This window comes from Dipteris shenzhenensis, chromosome 6, assembly GCF_047967505.1.
Source record: "Dipteris shenzhenensis isolate YYH24624 ecotype China chromosome 6, Dip_SZ_1.0, whole genome shotgun sequence".
Taxonomy (NCBI): Eukaryota; Viridiplantae; Streptophyta; class Polypodiopsida; order Gleicheniales; family Dipteridaceae; genus Dipteris; species Dipteris shenzhenensis.
In genome coordinates, this window is record NC_141601.1 from 22,684,276 (window position 1) to 22,708,169 (window position 23,894).

At 43.2% G+C, this 23,894-nt stretch overlaps 1 protein-coding gene across 2 annotated transcripts in view; it reads left to right on the forward strand.

Annotated features, from left to right (window-relative positions):
• Positions 1 to 4,698: 4,698 nt before the first annotated feature.
• The window catches only part of ABCI13 (non-intrinsic ABC protein 11), a 67,594-nt gene continuing 48,398 nt past the window's right edge, over positions 4,699 to 23,894 (forward strand). For both annotated transcript variants that reach the window (XR_015541122.1, XM_087375592.1), the window contains exons 1-5: positions 4,699 to 4,794; positions 4,961 to 5,392; positions 5,875 to 6,009; positions 21,506 to 21,601; positions 21,721 to 21,798. Coding sequence is in view for 1 of the 2 variants with exons in the window: in XM_087375592.1 (XP_087231718.1) it covers positions 4,732 to 4,794; positions 4,961 to 5,392; positions 5,875 to 6,009; positions 21,506 to 21,601; positions 21,721 to 21,798 (804 nt within the window). In the remaining variant the exon portion in view is untranslated. The remainder of the gene's footprint in view (positions 4,795 to 4,960; positions 5,393 to 5,874; positions 6,010 to 21,505; positions 21,602 to 21,720; positions 21,799 to 23,894) is intronic.

The window sequence follows — 23,894 nt, forward strand, 5'->3', positions numbered from 1 at the left end:
TGTATCTTTTGTGCATGTGTGAGAATGGCCAAATGGATTGAATCTTGATCTTCACCTTTCCTGCAGCCTCTTCATTGCGCATTGATATTTTACAACTGTTCCTTACTGACTTCTAAGAAAAGATAGTGGTGACCTCTACGAAGCTTTGATAGAACTGCTTATAATATGAGCCACATAATGCTTTCAATGTGTTGTAGAAGTAACCACACCTCTGGCCCATCTCATAGCAATTCAGTTGATGCTCCTCCTCATAGTAGTTTTTAGAATAGTTAGAAATCGTTACTAGCATCTAGCTAGTAAGTGTACTACTAAGCAACTTGTAAGTAAATTAGTAGGCCACAAGTTTATTAGCTAGTCTTAGTTCACTACTTAGCAACTAGTTAGTAGGTTAGTAGACACAAGTTTATTAGTTGGTCTTAGTTTACTACTTAGTAACTAGTTAGTAAGTTAGTAGTCACAAGTTTACTAGTTAGTCTTAAGTACTAAGTTAGTGTTACTTTAGTATAAAGTACCTACCTCCAGTCCTACTAGTTATTAAGCTCCTTCACATAGTACCCACATGAACCTTTCTTTGTTTTCCCTTTGTTTGGATGGCCAAAATTTGAAAGAAAGTGTCTCCTAGGATGCCACGATATCTCATTCTTGTGGAAGACACTATCTGTTTCTTTTTTGGTGTACGTGAGGCTCAACTTTTCATAGCTTTGAAGGTGCAAGATGGTGTTACAAATGCCCTGAAAAAGGGGGGGAAATGAGCAAATGAGGCTTCTTGGAGGCCGTGATATCGTGGTCTCCAAGAAGCCCCCTTTGCTCATTTTTTAACCCCTTTAGAAAGCATTTATATGGGCCTAAAGTGGCATGAAGGAATGCTTTGTCCTTCATTTGCATTGTCCCTTCGAAGGGAATACAAATGTGCATCTAGGAAATCAACATACATGCACTCGTACCACCACAATAGGATTGATGTTTGTGATGAGAAATGGGATTTTCCTCAAGGTAGCTTTTGGACGGCAAAAAAAATGAGTGGAGAGGACTCAATGGAGGTCACGATATCGCAGGCTCTGTGAAGCCCTTTTTGCTCATTTTTTTGATGGAATAAAGGGCATATGTGAAAGACCCAAAAAAAGGGCAAAGGGGCTTCACAGAGGTCGCGATATTGCGGCCTTCTATGAGCCCACCCTACCCTTTTTTGGGTCTTTTGCAGGACCTTGTTTTGCAAACCATTCAAAGGGACTTAGGATTTCTCTTCAAAGGGCATTTCAAAGACCTTTTCAATATATAAAAAATATTGCGAATACCTTAAATTCTCCTAGTTTTGCGATGTTCTATGAGAGCCTCCAGCATTACTTTTGGTTGAGGTCATTGAGATAGCGAATGACAAGCATAGTACTGCCATGGAGAACTGAAATGGTCTTAGTGTGGGTTGGAAAATGACGCCATGAGACTACATGGTAGTTTTTATATTTGAATGAAGTATCCCACCCAAGGATAGATAACCTATGGGCATTGAAGGGAGACCTCATAAGGGGGGAAAAAATAGGAAGAGGCGGCTCCAAGGAGGCCATGATATTGTAGCCTCCTGGGGGGCTCTTTTTGCCAATTTTAAGCTAGCCATAACATCGTCGATGTGACTTCAAAACGATTGGAATGATATGAATGAAGCCATTTTGCATGTTAGTGTGAAAAGAAGATTCTACAAGTTTAGAAATTTTTGTTTAAAATACTTATCTTTGTTTCATGAGAGCTAGACTAGATCAAACTCTAGATTTTCTTATGACCATGGATTCCTCTAATGTCTATAGAGGTTATTGGGTTCTTGACCAAAGAATTTCATAAGCAAAAAAAGATAAGCTATGGGCATTCAAGGGAGCCCTCATAAGGGAAACAAAATAGGCAAAGGGGGCTCCAAGGAGGCCGCGATGTTCCGGCCTCTTGGGAGGCTCCTCCTACCAACTTTAATTCGGCCACAACTTCGTCGATAGGACTTGAATGACACCATTTTGCATGTTAGAGTATGAAATTTCTACAAGTTTAGCAATTTTTGTTTAAAATACTTATCTTTGTTGACAATCCTGCACTACCGATTGCTGTTGTTGCATCATCTACTCCAATGTGCATTCGTCCATTACCATTTGGGTGTTGATTTAGCCTCCATAGGGCAAAAAAAATAGGTAAAGGGGGCTTTCAAGAGGCCACGATATTGCAACCTCTTGGGAACCCCCTTCACCTCTTTTTTTTGGCCATGGATAGACCTATTAGGCCAAGAAGATGGCAAAGAAAAAGGGCAATTGAGGCTATTTCTGCGGCCTCCTTAGACCCTCCATTTGCATTTTTTTGGGCTCTCAAACCGTGACTTCTGTTTTAGCTAATTCCACCTCTTCCAAGCAACCAAAAAAAGGCCCAAGAAAGGTTTCCAAAGATCATTGATTTGAACGGGAATTCATAAAAAGAAAAGTAAAAAAAGGTGTGCAATTGTTGGGCTCATTTGGAGCTCTTTAAGGTCAAGCAAATGCAAAAAAAAAGGTCAAAGATACTTCCACGAGGCCGTGACATCATAGTCTCCATTTTTTTGGCTATCTTTCCATGACACATAAGTATTTGGTCTAGCGTTTGATCGGGCAAACAAGTCTCTAAGGAGGCCACGATATTGCGGCCTCTAAGGAGACCTGTTTGCCCCTTTTTTTTGTCCTTTCAAAGGCTCTCCTTTTGTATACAAAAGAGGCCCTTTTCCCATTTTTTGCTATGCAACCATGACACTTACACAGCATTTAATTGAGATCTCCTTTTGTATCCAACATGACACTTATGCAACATTTAAGCATTCGAGCAAGCCCTCAAATTGCCAAATAGGTTTCCAAGTATATTGCCCTTAAGTATTTCCCTTGATGGATAATGGATTTTCCTCTCTTAAGGTAGCTTTTGCAGGATGGAAAAAATGAGTGGAGAGGACTCCATTGAGGCCTCGCGATATCGCCAGCTCCATGAAGCCCCCTCTGCTCATTTTTTTGATGGAATAAAATAGATCAAATGCAACAAGCTTTTGGCCTCTGATCTGGATGAGAAGCAACATTGCAGTACCTTTCAAGCCTCCTTTGTTAAATTCTTTTGAGCATTCAAGATAGAGAACAATCAAAGACTCACCTGGTGAAGGAAGTAGAGAATGAGTGTGACGGATGACGTCAACGCATGCGCCAATTGATCTAGCCGAGCGATGGGAGGGAGGGCAACCCAATGGATCCAAGGTGTGGGAGGCCACCGAGCTTGGCTGAGTATGGAACAAGGCTGAGGGTTGAGTGCCACCGAGCTTGGCTGAGGGTAGAGTGAGGGAGGCAAGAGTGATGGAGCCTGGAATAGCGAGTGGGAGGGAGCAACAGTAAGTTGTATGGAGTATGAGAGTGTAGAAGCAACGAGAGTGAGAATGGGGAGGAGGAAGAGTGTGAAAGTGAGCAAGATCGAGAGCGTCAGCATGAGCGAGGGAGTGAGCGAGTGTTGGTAGAGAGTGAGAGAGGGAAAGTGAGAACGAGGGGAGTTCGAGAGTGAGAATGAGGGAGAGACTTAGAGAACGAGAGAGAGAAAGCGAGACAAAGAGAGAGTAAGAGAGTGTGTTGCCTATCTAGATGCCAATTTGATGCACAAGTATGGGGATAGGTTGATGCAAAGGAGGAGGAGAGGAGCATCATGACAATTGTATGGTCGAGGTTTTGATTGTTGTCAATTGCTTTGACAATCATTCTTGCTAGTGTCTTTTCAAAAGTTGCTTGTCTGCAAGAAAGTTCATGAAAAGAGATTGTCCATTCATGTTTGTTTTTACATAGGCCAAACGAGTATAAGTCATTATGCTATAACATTGTCATGGGGCCCCGAGGTAAATCCTCCGTTGACCAATTCATTTTATGAGACACTCTTCCACCAATGGGATTGTGAGGCCGCCTGAGTTTTGTTCCTTGCTTGGGTGTGATTATGCTACTGGGCGGATTGTTGTGAAACCCTTGAACAAAGGGTGTGAATATTGGTGGGGCGTGAATATGTCGTGAAACCCCTTAAGGGTGGTTACACGTGTATGTGCCCTACACATATTGTTAAACCACAGGCTATGCAAGAAAAGGGTTGCCCATGGAATTGGCAGCCACCCCGCCCACCACCCGCCCAAAGCTGACATTTTGCCTAGCACAACATAAATTGAACCTGTGCGAGCCAACAACAAGGCACCCAATTTGTACCACGCAGGCATTTTCTAGCTTGTGCAATAAGGGTATTCTTTTTTTTTACTTGGCCAACACTAGGGCATTTAATGAAACTCTGAAATCCTACGAAGCCATGTGGCACATTCTAAGTCGGTAGATGAATTGGCCTATTATTAGCTACTTACAAAATAGTTAGCCGCTGGCCAAGCATTCTAGTTTATTCTTCTATTGTCCACCTGTGTGTACAATGACACATCACAGGGAGTGGGTGGGGCGAACGTTCCCTTGTGGTGGGTTGCAGTGTTCACATAAAACCTGCAAACTATATCCAATGAACCTGGAGCATTTTCATTTTCACCCGTAAAATCTATTTTCTCAATGTTGTAAAATCTGCAAAGTTTCAGGTAGTTTAGTTATATTTTATCTAAAAACTCGGCAAAACCTCAAGAAAAACCTTCGAAAAATTTGAAACCCGAAGTTTTGTGATTTGTTGAGAAAAATGTTTGCGGATCCAGATGCGCAATGAGATGAGGAGGATGATGAAAAGTGGATGCGAGGGGAGGGGCTGAGGTGGCAAGGAGGAGGAGGAGGGTGCCATGCAAGCGTGAAGCAGGTTACAAAAATGATGCACAATCTGCAAATGTCAAGCTATTTCTTCATCCCTGTCATTCTTCTGTTTCTGAGTGCAACATTTTCGTTTCTCGTCGAGCTTCTTCCGTTTTCCTGCTTAATCTCCTCCCCATTTCGCTTTTCCCATCCTCAATTCTTCACCTTTACAGGCTCGACACAGCAACGATCCTCTGGAGCTCGCTTCATCTCCTTCACAGCCGTCGCATTCCTCCACCCTGCTGCACGATCTGCATACGGAACGCCTCTTTTGTCTTCCTCTTGAATTTGGTTCAACCTTGGCAGGTTGCGTATCGCATTTTCTTGGGAAAAACTTAAATCGTGGATACGCCTGGTCGATGGCTCCCTCCCCTTCCGCTCTCCGCATCTCCTCCCCCTTTCGCTCGCCATCTTTCCTTAGATCTTCTCAGTACGAGCTTTGCAACAGTTTTGGTCTCCTTAATGTGCCTTCCGAGACGAGCAGAACCTTGCAGTGCCACAACGGGGCGGCGAGTTTCTCGGAGGATGGCACACGGCGTTCCGTCTGTGCTCGTTGTGCTACCCCGGCTTACATTACAACTAGACACGATGGTTCATCGTCTTTGGTAATCGACGGTGACCTTATCAATAGAATTGTAAAAAGTCTTGTCCGCGTTCGCATCTGCAGCTCTATCAGACTGTTTTTGCAATGCAATAGCAACGCATATGTCTGTGTTCCCAACTAGGGGCAAAGATGCAGGTACATATTTGCGGCACACTAGAACACTTTCTAAAAATGATCTCAAGTGAGTTCTGTATTGTCGCTCTTGATGTTTGAAATGACATGCAATCGCAGCATGGCTGACTTTAACCGTCACTTTATGAGTCCTTATCATAATTTGATAATTAGAGACATTTAGCATTCTGCGCGAGTAGTCTAAATTTGCGAAGGTATTTATCCTTTGGGGAAGGGATACAGCTTTTTGATGTGGGAGGAGAGGTGATTATATCTTTCTGGGGTTGTCCAACTGGCAGCTTTATGCACAGCGGCATATAGGCGGTACTGTGTCTTTAAAACATGTCTAAGGTGTGTTAATTAATTATGCAGGGCTATGCCTCCTGGGACACAAACAACGCAGCCCACACAAGGATGCTGGATGATGAATCTAATGTGTTGATTGAATGCCGCGATGTTTACAAATCATTTGGGGAGAAACACATTTTGAGAGGTGCTAGCTTTAAGGTAAGAGTGCAGTACTGTCGTGTTTTTTGGTAACTGGATCAAGTCAATGCTTAAGTGAAAGATGTTATGTTAGAATAAGCTTGCTCTTGTTGAAACAGTTAAATGTGCTGCTTGATGATTTTGAAAGCGGTCAACCAAAGCTTAAAAGGTTGAAATCTTGGAGCGAGAGCAATATGCTTCAAAAACCTGTGTGCCATAAATATAGTATCCCTTCGGGCAGATATAGCTTATGTTCTGTTAGGAAGGATTGCTTTGTCTGTAGTGTCATGCCTGTCTGTGGTGTGGCCGTACATATTCAACAGAACACGACTTGCTTATCTGCCTGTAGCTATATGAATTCTCAACTGGAGATTTCCGCATGTATGTGACCTGCAGTTGCTAATCAGTGTAGATAATATATGTAGGGACACAATTCATACTCTGCATGGCAAGATTATGGTCTTAAGCTTTGTGCGTGGGCTCACGTGAAGTCAAGTTGTCTTATGTATACAAGTCTCTCTTGGGATTTGTCAGGCTTTACCTGCTGGTTTATGCTAATGCTTTGTATTTAGTTCATTTATCAATGGGCTCTCTTATCTAAATATATTTGTCATATTTTCTGATACTTAGCTACTTTATTGAGGAGGATCTGTCTCTTTTATAAACTTGCTCTTTAAGCTTCCTTTGAGGACAGGATTTGCTTAGCATGTTTAGGTGTTACAACTGTATTGAGGGTGTATGAATGCAAGGCCATGCCATCGGTGTTGTATGTGTTTAATGATTCCAAATCTGAAAGTAATCCCGAGCTTTCCATCCCTATGTCTAACATTGCTATCAAGACACATGCTCAAGCTTTCCCAATGCCTTCATCCAACTTGCTACTCACTGATGCTGAGCATCTTTATTCTTGGCAGTGCGTTCCTTCCTTTGCTAAGTTCTTTTCTCAGAGATTTGGTACCTAGTTTACAAAGTGACAAAAATCTCTCTGAGTTCTGCTCGTTAGGTTATCTGTTGAGTGATAAAAGGTCAGGAGAGTGCACTTCCAAGCGGGGTTAAGAGGAATTGGAATCATCCTGTACTTTCTTGGAAGTGGGTGAACATTTAGGGCAGAGAGACTTTGCTGGAAATCTTTTATAGTTCCTCTGCTTGCTTGGAAGTAGGCAAATACTTTAGGGCAGAGAGCTTTACACTTATCGAGACATTGCTGGAAATCTCTTATAGCATAGAAAGGGAGCCATCCTTAGTTGCCCTACATGTGCTAGTAATGAGAGTTTTATAGTAAATCATAAAGATTATCAATGTGCCCTAATTATTGAATTGATTCAAATATGGTCAAATGTGCACCATGTCTAAAAGACTCTAGACTCTTGCATATAACAAGACTATGAAGATGAAACTATAACAAATTCTATAACGGGGACTGGAGTAATATAGAGTGGCAGCATAATTCTCTCCAACCCTTTTTCAACGACAGCATGGCTGTAATGACAAAACAGTGAGTTTCGTTTCATCCTTAGAGACACCTCTTTAAAGAATCAAGTCATCCTAGATACCAAGGAGATCCCTGCATAGAAATTTTTTTCCTTTGGTAATGCTTTGGTGAAGATATCAGCTGGATTATCATTTGTTGAGCAATAGATCATCTGAATTCGGCCTGATTCTCCCATTTGAATTGGTATCTAATGTCTTTGTGCTTAGACCTGGCATGATCCACAGGGTTTTCTGCAAGTGCAATACGAAATTGGTTGTCACAGACAATAGGAATCGAACCCTGCTGTGATATCCCCAAACCACCAAGTAGCCTTTGAAGTCAGCTGGCTTCACAGTGGCTGCTGCCATGTATTCAGCTTTAGTAGAGGGAAGAGAAACAGTGTGCTACTATTTACTCATCCATGACCTAGTGTAATAGGGAGAAACATAACTCACTGTCTCTCCTACTGACTGTGGACTGAAAGTAGCGATTGAATTGTAAAAGAGTATACACAAACACTTGCTGTTACTGTATTATTGAGCCAGAAGCTAATTACAAAGGTAGCAAATGAATGGATACAACTGTAGTGAAGGACAGCTTCCTTCCTGGAGTGGAATGTGGCAAGGGTGGATATCTGCTCCAATGCACCCTCTTCCCCACTGTTGGATCAGAAATGCAATTGGATGGCCCTGCAGTGGCTGTACTGAAGGCGGATGCTGGGGAGCAACTCTCGCCAAAGTCTGGTCCTTGAAATAGGAGGAATGAGCCTCTTTTATAGTTGGGACTGCCCAATCAGATGGCTCGATTTGACAGACCAGGCAACCTACCACGTGTCCAGCCAATCTTCCACGTGTCACCTGCCAACCAGGGTGACTGATGATGCTGCTCATCGCTTCAAAAAAGTTACTGGCAACTGCCAGCACTTGTGTGAAATGCAAAAGCACAGAGGCTTCCATGAAGCACCATGGGTCGAAGAGGACTTCTTTACTGATTATCTTCGCCTCCTTTCAGCATATAAGGAGGTTTTTCATCGGCTCTAGTTCTAGTTTCAGTAGAAGGGGATGTCATGGGCCCATGGCATGACTGCCTTGCTGGCAGCAGCCCCACATCAAATGCAGCAGACAGCCATACAGCCTATACATGCTGTTGACATCGCCCGCAGGGTACAGGTGCAGCAGCAACGGCAGGTATCGGCAATGAGGTCAGCAATAAGGTAGTGATACATGGCAGGTCAGCTGGTCTGTCAACTTTGGACGGTTGACTGGGCAGTCCCAGCCTATAAAAAGAGGCCCATTCCTCTTGTTTTATGGCCAAAGTTCTTCCCAGCATCCGCCTTCAATACAGAGCCACCACAGTGCCATCCAATGGCATGCTAGGGATCTGATCCAGAAACTGGGAAGAGGGCACAACAGAGCAATTCTATACCCTTGCCATCTTGCACTCCTAGGAAGGAACCTCTCCTTCACTACAATTGTATCCCTTCATTTGCTATGGTTGCACTTAGCTCTGATACCAATGTAATACCACAATTGGACTAACTAGGGCCTGAGCCAGATTGGATTGTCTTTGGTCATGGCCAAGCTAACCAGGAGCTAACCTAGGATCTTGGATTGGATTTAGGGTAAGGGCACTTTTTAACCTAGGGTTTGGATCAAGCCAGGGTTAAGACTAGGGTTTGGATTAAGCCAGGCTTAAGACTAGAGCTAGCATGGAGGAGGCTTAGATCCCTTGGATTGAGCTAGCCTAAGATGAGGTGGGGCTGCTTCATTGGATTAGTAGAGCTAATTAGGATAAAGCATAGACAGCAAGTAAAGTAAAGCTACTTTGGGCATGCAAACTAAGTTTGGGGCTCATTACAAAGGATAGCGAGTGCTTGGCCTATATGTATGGGTAAGGGGCGGAGTATTAGAGGTCTGAGAAGTTGGAGTTCCCTCAGATATTGTTAGGAAATGACGGTCTTGCATTATTAGAGCTAGCGTGGATGAGGTTTAGATCGTAGGGATTGAGCTAGGCTGCTGCTTCTGCCGTATTAGCGGACATGCAAATTTCACCTTGTGAAGTTTTCGTCCAAGTTGCGGCCTGCTGGTATTGTGATAATTCTTTCTATCTTAAATGGTGCGTTGCCCTATCAGCTAGATTTAGATTTAGATGCTCGTTGGGGAGAGACTAAAATGAAAATGTTTAGACTTCACAAGCAGTCGTAGCTTGAATGAAGAGATTTTGGACTACCTTTTGATTAGCCTTCTCCTTTAGTGCTAGCCTTCATCATGGCTGAGTCTGCCCTTCACCTCCGGAGTGCCGACAGAAACTCAGTACGAAGACTTTGTATAAATGGATGCTCAAGTATGTGTGGGTGTGTGGATTTGTATGTGTGAGAGCATATTTTTATACTATGGTCTACATCCACTGTTGGGCGCTGATTATGTCAGTGGGGATGTCATAGTAGCTAGTCCCTGCTATGCATGATGGAGTTAATGGTTTTCAACCTTGTGAGTGACTATCATGAGTTTGAAACTGCACTATGTTGTGTTTTTAGAGGATGAGTTTGGGAATGTTCCTGGATTCATCTAGGTATATGCTGCTTCATTGGATTAGTACAGCTAATTAGGGTAAAGCATGGACTCCAAGTAAAGTAAAGCTACTTTGGGCATGCAACCTAAGTTTGGGGCTCATTGCAAAGGATAGGGAGGGCTTGGCCTATATGTATGGGTAAGGGGATGACTCCTGAGTATAGAGGTTTGAGGAGTTGGAGTCCCCGCAGACATTGTTAGCAAATGACGGCCTTGCAACACATGATCCCCTGAACCGTGTCAAACATTGTCCATGTAGGATGTGTTAGATTCTCTGTGAGCCCCCGATTTGAGGGGACAAGGGGCAATGAGAGATAGGAGGGCTGGGAGAGAGACTCAGGCCAGAACCAGAGGGAGGAGAGCATGGCAAATATAGGCGACCAGCACACGGGCTGGTCGCAGCCTGCAACAGCAGGTAAAACGGGGCTTCAGGCCTCACATGGAGGCTCCTGCAGCAGCGCAGACTGGCTGCACAGGGCACCCTTATATAGGGGCCTGTGGCAGGCCAAGTCGGCCCAACCAGGGCCACCGACCAGGGCCAACCCCGGTCGGTTTTCTAGGGCCCATGTGGTCGGCCACCAGACAGGGTACCGACCCTGCTGGTCGGTCAACTCAAGGGGCCTGGGCAGTGCCTATAAAAGGCCTACTCCTCCATTCATTCCAGCATCCAGTGCAAGACTGAAAGCCCCTCTCCAAGGCTGTATTCAGCACTCAGATCTGGAGCAGTTGGTGAGAGAGAGAGTCCATCAATATTCTCCAGCACTTTGCTGTGTTTTGTACTGCTCCCTTGGAGCTATTTTTCTGCCCACCATTTGGTGGATGAATATACTCTCTTTCTCTCTCCGTCCATATTTATTTCTGAGAGAGTGTTTGTTGCATCTGTGATCATCTATCTGAGTTGAGTGTGTGTAAGAGTTGGAGAGATCTTGGGTGGAGGTTTGAGTGATTCATTCCCTCTTGATTTTTAACAGGATGGTTAGGCGGCAGTAGCTCAAAGGAAGGGGCATGTGGTATGGGACATGCTCACGGTATTGAGCTTATGAGCTGCTAGATCTCTTTCTCAACATATCCTACAATTAGTGTAGACCAAGATCCATTATTGGTTGTAGCACTAAGCCATTCTTGACTACTGCTTGATTGAGATTGAGGAGGAGGTTATCTCTGAACTTCGCACTCTTGACCCGGAGGTCATTTTTCAGGAAATAAATTGTCTTCAGGAGGAATTGAGAGCCTCCTTAGCACGCCAAGTGCGAAACTGTCCTACTGGAGGATAGATTAGCAGTAGCAGTGACGATATTGAGGATCAGCTCATCCGCTGGTTGAACACTGATCTGGGCTGGTCTAGTCCATCGAGTGATGGGTGGACTACATTAGAAGCCCAAAACAAAGTTGATAAGAATTGTCCAGCTAACCCCAAACCAAATTCTCTGTGACTGTTTTGAGTGGGTCATTATATATATTAGGCCAGCATTTTGTTAGTTAGGGTGGAAAGAAAAGATCGCCACTTGTAGATACATTATGAACGGTTTGCCAAAATGATCCTTAATTGCAAGTTTTAATTATTTTATTAATATTCTAAGTAAAGGTGGTTTTTAAATTCTTATATTTAAAACATATTTAAAACATATTTGCTTGGAAACATATTTAAATTCTTATATTTAAAACATATTTGCTTGGAAAGTATGGTCCTTTGTGTTTCATTTTACGTGTATTTCTTTGATAGTTGGCTAAAATCTACTTTATCTAACTGCTTGGATTATCCATTTATAGCCACAGCTTGGCTAAACACACCGGACTGGTGGATCCCGTGGTATGAGACACGGGAATTGTGGCCATGCATATAACTGATTGTTAAAAAAATCCTTTGGGGTAAGCCACTTGGTTGTAACTGTGACTTTGTGGGCCACTAGGTGAGGTGGCAATGTCACTATGGTGACAATCTCAACTACCATGGAGTGTGGATTCTCTTGTATGACAGTTCAAGAACTTCTTCCTTTGGTGCTTTGGATTAAGCACATGTTAAAGGAAGTTGAGTACTTTTATGGATGAACTATGGTTTTCTTGCTACATCCATTGTGTGGATTTGGTAGGTGGGATATAGGGAGATAAGTAGCCTGGTGTTATTGTGTCTTCCCACACATCAATAAGAGTACACTTTCCTATTGTTTACATAAGCAAGTTGAATTTTGTTAAGGATCAATTCTATGAGTCTAAAGTGCTACTTTAATAAGAGAGCCTTGTGGACAAAGACACTCCTATCAGAAATGCAGGATCGAATGAAAAAGAGAGAGTGTAGGTTGCAAAAGAGTAGATAGATTAGCCGTCACGTCAAAACTAGGATAATGGGAAAAGGAGTACAAGGTACAAGTACCTAGACCTAGGTTTAAGTGTCCTAGGTGTCACATAGGACTAAGTGTCCTATGTGGCCTAAAAGGCACTAACACTACAAGTGCCTATATTTATGCCTACAAGGCACATACCATGGCCTATAGGGCATCACTAGAACCACCAGGAGATGGCCTACAAGAAATAGGGCATTGAGTTGATCTCATGTCAGGATTGACAATGAGGAGTCAAGTTGTATACTTGACTGAGTTCCACCGGCACCTCTCTCTCTAAGGCCATTTCTATCGTAGTATGACAAGAAGAGAAAGTCTGTAATGATTTTCTCGAATCTAGTAATAGATTCATAAGTCTGATATGCATTTGTTTAGACCTTGAATTTTGATTTTGGATCCTACCAAGGTCTATACTCATGATGATCTAGATAGGTCATCTGGCTGGATGGTCTGTAGTGATATGGGAATGACACTACAGATACTATTTTTCATCAGAATTCCTAAATGGCAGGAATTCAGAATTCCTAGATGAATTAGAGTCTAGTTAAAGAATGGGGGTTCTTTATTGTTATTTGGTGAGTGGTTAGTAAGATGATCACTTTACTAGGACCAATGTGATTATGAATAAAGTTCGGGTTGAGAACTTTAGTTGCTTGATACGTTGTAGTATCATGGATTGCCTATAGGCGAGGAGTCTTAAAAAGACATACCCTATGGATTTTGGGTAGTAGATCCGATGGGTTTTGGCTTGCGTGAACTAGTAGCTTAGTAAATGATCATGACATTTGGTAAGGTTGTCACTATTGACTTATTTGACTTTATGATAAGGAAGTTAATAAGAGTGTAATATTCAATCATGCACCTGATTCCTCGAGGGAGTGAGTCCCACAATCCTGCCCACCGCTGCTCTGTCCTCGAGTGACTGAACTGCATTCTTTACCTACTGCTTGTCTATAGAGAAAGAAGAACCTTAAAAGTTGGGGAGTCGAGGGTGCTGCCATATATGTATACATATGTATGTATGCATGTATGTGTGTGTGTGTGTCTCTCTCTCTCTCTATATATATATGTGTGTGTGTGTGTGTGTGTGTGTGTGTGGCCACCTGCTAGAACGTAATTTCATATTTTCCTCCTTTTTTAGTCTTTTATCTTGACTTCTTGTCTTTTTGACAGGTGTTGCTTTTATACTTTTCTTTTTTGTACTTCATGGTGGGTTTTTCCCTCGTTTTGAGGTTTCCCACACAGTAATATAAAGTGTTACAAAAAAAAAGTGTGTGTGTGTGTGTGTGTGTGTAGCTAGAGAGGGTCAAAATTGTGAGAGTCTTGCTTAAACGAAACGGTGATTTTTAGTAATGAACTTAGAATTTTAGAATGTTTATAATTCTACATAAATCGGGCTCCTACAAAGGCTTTGAAGACAATCACTCCCTATGAGGCATGGCATGGGAGAAAGTCTTCAGTGGACACCTTCAGAGTTTTTGGTTGTGTTGCATATGCCCATGTTGATAGGACAAAATCTGTATCAAGTTTTTGAGTACTGTATATAGCTGTGGGTAGGCACATAGTTGTACACATCTAGGGTAGGTGTGGGCTTTTGGCATTTGTGGATTTTTCTTTCACAAGCATGATGGACTGATGTATAGTTTTTTGAGACAATAAAGTATGTTTTGCAGGGACTTCATGGGAAATGATGAAGGCCGCTCCTCCCAATTGGGTAAACCTAGTTGTATTTTTATATATTCAATGATGATTAGCCTCACTACAATGGTAGTATCAGATCTTTGAACAAAACTCCCCCCTGGGAAATCGAGAGTTCTAGACCAAGACTCAAATATAGGAATATTACAACCATCTTCCTTTCCAAACTGGGACTCATATATACATTTGACTGAGGATCATCCAAGAAAGTAACCATTGGCAGCCCCTGGCCCGGTACCAGGTGGAGAAAGCCACCGAAATGGTGATCTGTCAGGCACATATTTGAGTTTATAGGCCCATTTGCTGCTGATAGTAGGATCAACTCAATTAGCATCAACATAGTAGTAATATTTCTTCTATTCGAGAAAATTCCCTGAATGCCTGAGAGAAAGGGAGAGGTCCCAAGTATGATTTTTTTGAATTGAGAGAAGCTCATCGTCCATGGTTTCCCCATCCCGGCCAAAATGCTGATGCCTGGGCTTCTCGTGTCAAGAAAGAAATGGCCATGCAACCTAAATATATATTCCATGAATTGACTGGCTACTTGAGAAGAAGAATAAGTAGTTTTAGTTTGCACAAATGGGCTGTCGTTGTCGGCCTATCAACAACCACCATAAAACTATGGAGTGTGGTGGGTTCTTGGGACACTGTTCTGTGAACCAGAAAGAAGGATTTGTCGAAACGGTGGGGGGGGTTGACGAAGGATACGCTGCTAGGGTGGGACAAACAGATATGGGCAGAAAGGAAAGGGAGTTGAGTGATCAGCGGGAAGGAAGTTGCGCGCCCATAGCCATTGAAGCAGGTGATGCTGCTAGAATGCTAATGAAAAGAGAGAGATGCAAACAAGTGCTTAAGGGAACAAGGCAAGAGGATGAGTCGAAAGGCTTGAGTGAGCCTAGAGTCACTCATGATTGCATACATATCAAGAACGGGCATACATCAAGAAGTTGGCGAGTCTTAACAGGCTCGCCCATTGCTACCGAACACATGTGGAGCGAGTGGGAGGATCTACTCAGATCTGTAGTATCCTCACATTACACTCATACTTTCAAGCAACATCTTGAGTCTGTTACTGTTAGTTAGTATTTTATACGTTTGCCATTGCACTAAGGTGCCAGAATTGGGCCAAAATGAAGATTTAACTTGCTCTATCACATGGTTTTCAAAGAATGGTTATGCGCTATGTTAACGTTGTAAGTCAAGGAAGTGAAGTTTGTTGACCCAAAATCTAACCGATGGCCAGCATAATCTTCAGTATCGCTTTGATCCATCACATTCTGTCCCCATTTACGCTCAATAATCTAATTGATCCCATCATGATCTAATGTTCGTTGGACTTGTCAACTTGCCATAGGTAAATATTACGAGTTGGGATTAAGGGAGAAAGCATGAACCGCTGCATCCCTTTAATGAATATTATTCACCTTGTTGGTCTCTTTATTGCTGATTTTGAGGGGTGGATGAGAATACACAACAAGGAAGGTGTTCAGATGGTAGGGTATGCTTTGCTAATGCATATCTATGTGGATGATGTTGTATTCTTCGCAAAAAAAGGGGAGTTTCCAAGCATATTTGGGTGCACTGAGAGAATTCTGCAAACACCCAAGTATGTAGGTCAACATAGATAAGACAATGGTAATGGTGATCTGACCATTTAATAAGTTGAGCCTCTAGAAATAGTCAACACATATAAATACCTAGGGCTGGAAATCAACTCGATGGAAATTTAGCAATGCAGAAATCAACTCGATGGAAAGTTAGGAATACAGAAATACCTCGGGGAAGACAGCTATGTGCAAAATCAGAACTCGTTCACATGATCTCAAGGTGGAGAGGGGTAGGTGGCGAGACCCAAGGATCCCCAAAGAGGAATGGACCTGCAAAATCTGCCCAACAAGGGAGGTAGAAAATGAGCAGCATGTACTCAGATGTATAGCCTATGCTCACATTAGAGAAGGATTTGAGGACAGCAGAGATAGTTTGGAAAATCTGCTAGAGCAGCTAGTGAAACAGCTAGGGAGTTACTTGAAGGAGGTTTTGGAACATCGTAACAAGGTATTGGGACTAGCACATGAGCTAGACCAACAGGTACTCACTACATAAAAGGTTGTAATATTTTCTTTCACTGGATCATGGATATAAGGGACCACTATTAGTTGATAGGGATTGCCAGTCCCATAGATCTCGAAGGGTGTCACAACGGACTTTGATAAAACCATATCATATCATCTCTCTCTCACAGCGGACTTTGCAAGGAGCAAGCCCGCTTCACTCAGGAGCAGGTGCCTATCATACAGCAGCAGGTCAGTGTCATTCAGGAGCTCAAGCAGAACATCGTAGAGCTCAGGAAGGAGATGTCTTCATTGAGCAATGCCTCAGGGGGGACACCAGCAGCAACAATGGAGGCCCGGATAGCCACTATACAGCCAGCTATTGCAGAGACATCCAAATGGGTAGATGTGGTGAAATGGGAACTTGTAAAAGCAATCGTTTCGGCTATCCTTTTGGAGCAGCAGTAGAGGGACACTAAGGCTTTCAACATCAATGAGTACGCGGGATCCCACGGATAGAGGTCACACGGATAGACGACTCGACTACTTTTGTTGTGACTACTCTAGGGATCCCTGATCACGCCATAGTGGGGGCATGGTGATTGGGGAGAGATCCCAATAGAGAGCAACCTTTGATTGTCCGGTTCAGAGACACTCAGGCACGCTTGGCAGCTTTGCATCACAGGTTATCCTTGGATGATCACCCCTCCATATCCATGGATGAGGACCTGACACCTTTACAGGTAGAGGAGTGACGTGCTCTCTTGCAGCAACGGGATGTGGCCCGCAAGAAGGGGAAGTGGGTAGTAGTACGACACGAACATCTCGTCATCAGGTCCCGTCGGACATCTGACCGCTCTCCCACATAGGAGGGCGGGGTCTATGAGACGCAGGATACTGAGACCCTTGCTTGCACCATCTAGAACTGTAATGGTGCCTTATGGTCAGAGCCTGGGAATTCTCGGAGTCCTATATAGGACGAGACATAGTTTTCTATACAGAGACACATCAGAGCCCAGAGCTTTCCTTACTGGTAGTCAGGGGATACACTTGGGAGTTAGTTTCATGGGGACGTGATGGTGAAGTGATTAAACTAACCGCCACTGAATTTGGTCTAGGGGTGCCGGGGTAGGGGCATTAGTTGATGCCCAAGGGTACCTATGATTAAATGTGCAATAAGTGCAATTCCTAGTGCTATTAGCTTGGTTCCATTCACTAGGGTCATGTTTTAAAAAGTGACCCACTAGAGGTTCTATTCACTAGGGCCATGTTTTAAAAAGTGACCCACTAGAGGTTCTATTCACTAGGGTCATGTCTTAAAAAGTGACCCCCTAGAGCCATTAAATTCCCACGTCCACTTTGCCATGTGTCTTGAGTATGCGCATGCTCGGGATGTATGCTTGACTTGTGGCGCTTGTGTGTCTCATCTTGAAGCACCTGGAAGGTCCTGGAGCCCAACCCTATCCTATCCTGCTGTTTTGGGTCTTCATTTCTACCAGGGAGTCTTCTTGGAGTGTGTGCTGATTTGTGGAGCTCTCTCGTTGCTGGCTGAAGGCGTTGTTTGAGGCCATAATCCTGGTCGCCTATCTCCTGGCTCCTGTCTGGTGCTGTGCACACTCAAAATCGGAGATTGCTATGGGCTGAAATCCTCAGTTTGGTGGACGACTTCATGGCTGGTTGGTTGCGGATTGCTGGACGTCTTTTCTCGTGATTCTTTCTGGTTCTGGAAGGCGAGGATAGCCCTGGGTGTTGGTCACTTGCACAACCACTGGTTGGCATTGTTATGGGTTGCACTTGCGGGTGAGTTTAGGAAGGGAGTCCCTTGTAATTGAACTCACCCAAGCCAAGTGCTGGTCACATCCTTGATATCATTGGGAGTGAGCATGATGAGAAGAAGACAGAGATGTGTAGAGCATGGGCCAAGATACGGGATCAGCATTGCTTGTGCTTCTTTGACTCACGAGCCAAAGCAAATTTCATAACTCTTAACTTGCAGCTCAGTTGGGTCTTCGACCAGAGGAGATTGGCAAACCAGTGAATAAATAAATACCGCAAGGGGCGCCAAGTGTTGGGGCCAACAGGTGTCAGTGTGTATGCTTATTGAGTAGGGGCATTCTAGCCTCCCTTGTCTCTGTGATTCAGTGATGCTATGCTGTGGAATTGTATGCTCTAAGTATTGTATTTGGCAATGGCAATGGAATATGGTGGTCGTATTTTTGTTGTTGTGAGAAAGTAAAGTAAGATATACTGCCCTTTGTCAGTCAAAGGCCAGTTACAGTCAGCCTATAGAGAGGAGACGAAGAGACAGGGGTAGTACGCGGTTCTGTAGGAGTGACAATACTATATAGATTATCCCTGATTGGGGTGATCTCAGTTAAGAAGAGGGACCCACACTCTAGATTTCTTTGGATCCGATTGCGACGCATGACCAGTTGAGATCTCTTCATAGCGATCTGCTACTTCCCACCGGAGACTTCACAATTCGGCAGGGCAGTGCGAGAGGAGGCTAAGACATCACTATATACACCTCTTGGCCAGGATATCATGGATTTCTCGAGTCGGAGAGATATTCTCCTAGTTAGAGACTTCAATGCGAGGACTGGAGCACGCCAATGGTCAGGCACCAGTGTTAGATTTTCGAGAGGATGCGGTTCTAATCCTTGACATAGATCTCGGTGATGCTGGCGTTTCACGAGTGTCCCGTTGACAGACGAGGCCCCATCACGACTTATGGGCATGCACTCCTTGATCTTGGTATGGCACATGATCTCATTTTCTATAATGGCCTTGAGCAATGGCCCTCGGCTTCACCTGCTTTCCACATGGAGGGTCTAGTGTGATTGATTACATTCTAGGATCCCCTGCCTTCACATCACACATCACATACTTCTCTGTTTCACCACCTCCAACTGGGGCTGATCACATGTATCTTTTCTTTAGCATCACCACCCCTCGCCTTGCCACACCGTCCACCACACCTCCTCACTACACTACCTACGGCGACATACACTTTGACCACAACCTCTCACCGATATGCTTTGCACGACTCTACACGCTACTCACCTACATTGATCACATACCTCTCCTAGAGGACCGTGCCGCTCTGATTAGCCGATCAATGTACGAGGTTGCCCCTCACGCCTTCTAATACACCACATGCTCCAATCGTCCACTGCCTTTGGGGTCTGTACTATGTACTAGTTGGTATGATTAAGGGTGTAAGGCTTTTCATTGACAAATCTGATTTATGTTCAAACATGGCTTACTGAGCAAACCGGACATGATACGTGAGTACCGTTGTCTAGTACGCCGTAAGAAACGAGACTTCATTTGCTGAAACGAGGAGGAATTATTGAACATTCTGCTTAGTAATAACTCCAAGGACTTTGGGCGGAGGTTCTTGGAACAGCTGTCTCAAGAGTGTCATAGAGGAGGCAAAGGCATGGAAGCAGAGAGTCTATTATTGCTTTGTGGATTTCTGCAAAGCCCTTGATACAATGCCACAAGCGTGCCTCATCAGGGGGTTACAGGAGCTGGGTTATGGCCAAGAGAGTATATGGGCTGTTATGGCATTATATGAGAGGTTCCGGCAGAGCTTGGATGGGTGGTGGATGGACAGATGAGATCATGAGCACCATTAAGGTTATGGCATTAGCAGCTCAGGGCGATCATAGATGCTATTATGCGAACACATGCAGATGGTTCGAGCAGTTGGGTTTCCATATAGACAGACTGCCATGCTTGCAGTATAGCATTGACGCTCCGTTTGGGGCAACGAGTTCAACCCAATCATTCGAGAGGATCTGTTACATGACCCACATTCAGGACCTAGTTGGCACATACAAAGCTCCTTGTGAAGCTCAGCTTCTATAGGGACCATTGCCTATGCATCTCCAAGAAGGGGTTCATTGTCCCACAAGGATACACTTAGATCCACCTACCACACTCTCTTAGGATTGCCATTGGGAAATTCCGTGTTTCATCGCACCGACTTTGTATCGAGAGTGGACAAGCAGAGGGGATCCCTAGAGAGAGTTTGGTATTTGCACATTGTGTGATCGGCATGAGGTCAAGTCAGAGCAGCACTTTGCCTTTGGTTGCCCAGTCTACTATGAGATTCGTGGATGATATCACTGCCTCTTCAGAGACGGCTTCGGGACCCACCCTTTCTAGACTCCTCTCATACCTAGACCAGAGGTGCCGCGCGTTTTCTTTCATGAGGCGATCCGACAAGAGAGCGTCTCATCAGATCACAAAGACAAGGACGGGAGACATTATTAGATCCATCTTAGAGTGATCATGGAGTTCTTCCAGCCAGAGCACAGTGTCCCCACTATCATAGATAGCAGGCGAGACAGAGACCTTGAGACCGAGACGCGACACACTCGACAAAGGACAGATGCACATATCATGCTCGTTGACATCTCATCTATGTTTAGACCTGGGATACAACATATTGGGGTTACTATGGGGTGCTTGTCAGACGTAGAGCCGCTGCGAGGACATCACGACCGGCCACACTTCCAGACAGACAGCGATCTATTACGGGTTTCTGCCTGCACAACCTAGTTCGTCACGAGGCTTGCTTTGATGTTCCATGCCGTGCGTGTGCTGTATTGTATTGTATTGACTATGGTGACATTGATGATCATAACATTGACAATGTCCTACATAGTTCTCTAGCATGGGTTAGGATGCTCGTTTAGTATCTCCACCCTTTTTCTCCATTGTATCAGGTCTTCTATCAGCCTCATAGACCCATCGGGCTTTAGTAGACTTTAGTATTGTATTGTATTGACTATGGTGACATTGATGATCATAACATTGACAATGTCCTACATAGTTCTCTAGCATGGGTTAGGATGCTCGTTTAGTATCTCCACCCTTTTTCTCCATTGTATCAGGTCTTCTATCAGCCTCATAGACCCATCGGGCTTTAGTAGACTTTAGTAACTCTCTCTCTCTCTCTCTCTCTTTGTGGTCTTTGTGGGTCTCATGCATTGTGGACTATGATGATACGATGTATTATGCAACAATTTTTTATAGTTTAATACATGTTAGTTTACATAGTTTAATATACAAGATTGTAAAACAGATTTTGGTGATTCTAGATGCTATTTAGACAATGGAAAATATTGCTATCATGATTAGTTGTTTAATAAATAATTTTTGGGTCATGTTAGTTAATTTCTTGAGGATTTGTTTGTCCAAGGATATATTTGTGATATAATTGTTTTGAAGCATGATATCTAAATTACTTTGTGTATGATTTATTTCAAGGTATATTTTATTTTCTGTGTAGATTTTTGGTCTTTAGAACAACAAAAAATCTAAATTTGTATGATTGGACTTATTCTAGTCTTACAAAGGTATATGATTTATTTCAAGGTATGCCATGGTGAAGCTGTAGGCATCATTGGGCCATCTGGGACAGGAAAGTCTACTATCTTGCGAATAATGGCTGGGCTGCTTGTACCAGACAAGGTGGTCTTGTAAACTTGAAAGCACTAAGTCCATTTTCATGAGTTAATTTTGTCTATGGATTTTGTGTACAAAAGTTTACATTTGATTGATCACTTATGGAGCTTAATAATCGTGGGCAGGGTGAAGTGTACATATGTGGCAAAAGACGAAATGGATTAATAAGCGATGAAGGCATGCTAGGTCTTCGTATAGGCTTGGTACGAACCTTTGCTTGACTTTCTTGCTTCCTTGTCTTGGAGTATGGTTCTGAACAAGAAATGGCGCAATATACACTCTAGTAATTTCCTTGCTTTGTTTGAAGGAACATTTTTTAAGGGCACATATTCTGTTCTTTTTCCGCAAGAAATACAAGGATCTATTGAAACTGTTTGAACCTGAATGGTAATGTGTATGTAAATGTTTTTTCTGCATCATATGGATCAACTTTGTTAGCTCTCTCATATGCGTGGTGACATGTTTGGTTTCAGATTAGAAACTTTCTTGTATGGTTAACGTGTATGCAGTTATCAAGGCATATCTGCTGAGGTGCGGTGTGCATTTTATGTCGTGTAGGAACACAATTGGTATGATATTTTAAGATAGTAGCAGAGCTAGAAGTGTGAGTTTCTCGATAGAGACACAATGAAGCTCTAAGAAAGATCCTTTTGAGGTTGGAGATTGAACTCTGGAGTGGGTATGCATAAAGGCATGAGACAAAAAGGAAACCTGATCTGTTGCAAGGGAAGTTGGTTGGCATATTCACTCGGTGCAATCTTGGTGTCAACCAAGATGATGAATCTACTTTCATGGTTGTATTTTAAGAGAGGATTTCTCCAATGTTAGAAGGCATCTACATTACCACATGTCAATGGGATGTGACTATGTTGCCACCTCTCCAAATTCCTCTTTACTACTATAATTCTTGGAAGATTTTGTTTCTTGACTTGCTTGTTTATTTTTGCCTAGTCACTTGCTTCCTTTCTTCTTTTTTTTCTTGTTTTCTTTCTCTTTTGTTTATTTGACATATTTTAGTAAGCACTGGGTTTGCCCAAGAGACTCCGCGGGTCTTTAGAAACCCAGTATAGCTGCTTATGCTTGGGCACTGATGACGACATAAGTGTTGCTTTGCTTGCTGAGTATGTCTTCCTTTTGTTTTTCATAAAAGTTTTTGTTTACCTCTTTTTCCTTCTCTTTCATTTTCTCTTTTATTTTTGTGTAGATTTTTGATCTTTAGAACAACAAAAAATCTAACTTTTTATGATTGGACTTATTCTAGTCCTACAAAGGTATATCTAATTCTTGCATTTCTTTGCTCTTTGGTGGAGAGCTGGTCCTATTACTGCATCACATTAAATGCATGCCTAGGAGTTTCAGGATGATTGTGTGCACATATATGTTTATATTATGGTCTACACCCATTGTTGGGCATTGATGACATCAGTGTGGATGTCATGGTAGCTAGTCCCTGCTATGCGTGATGGATGTTTATGGTTTTCAATCTTATGAGTGACGATTAGGAGATTGAAACTGCACATTGTGTTGTACTTTTAGAGGATGAGTTTGGGCATGTTCCAGGATTCATCTAGATATATGCTTCTGCTATATTAGCGGATATGAAATTTCACCTTGTGAAGTTTTTATCGATGTTGCGGCCTATTGCGTAAATTCTTTCTATCTTAAGTGGTGCGTTGCCCTATCAGCTAGATGGTCTAAGCTTCTTGTTTTTTTTTTGCTTGGATGCTCGTTTGGGAGAGACTAAATAGTCTTCACAAGAAATTGTAGCTTGAATGAAGAGAATGTGGACTACTTTTTGATTAGCCTTCTCCTTTAGTGCTAGCCTTTGTCACGGCTGAGTCTGCCCTTCACCTTCGGAGTGCTGACAAAAACTCACTACGAAGACCTTTGTATAAATGGATGCCCAAGTATGTGTGGGTGTGAGGATTTGTATGTGTGGGAGCATATGTTTATACTATGGTCTACACCTAGTATTGGGTGTTGATGATGTCAGTGGGGATGTCATAGTAGCTAGTCTTTGCTATGCGTGATGGAGTTTATGGTTTTCAATCTTATGAGTGACTATCGTGAGATTGAAACTGCACTATGTGTTGTGTTTTTAGAGGATGAGTTTGGGCATGTTCCTGGATTCCTGGATTCATCTAGGTACACAAATTGCATAGGGGACCTTTAGTCCTTAACGAGGAAAGTTGCAAAGGTACAACCTTGACATAAGCATGCAAGAACAATGCATTGAGATGCATGGGGGGGGGGGGGAGAGGGAGAGAGAGAGAGAGAGAGAGTTTATTAAAGTCTTCGG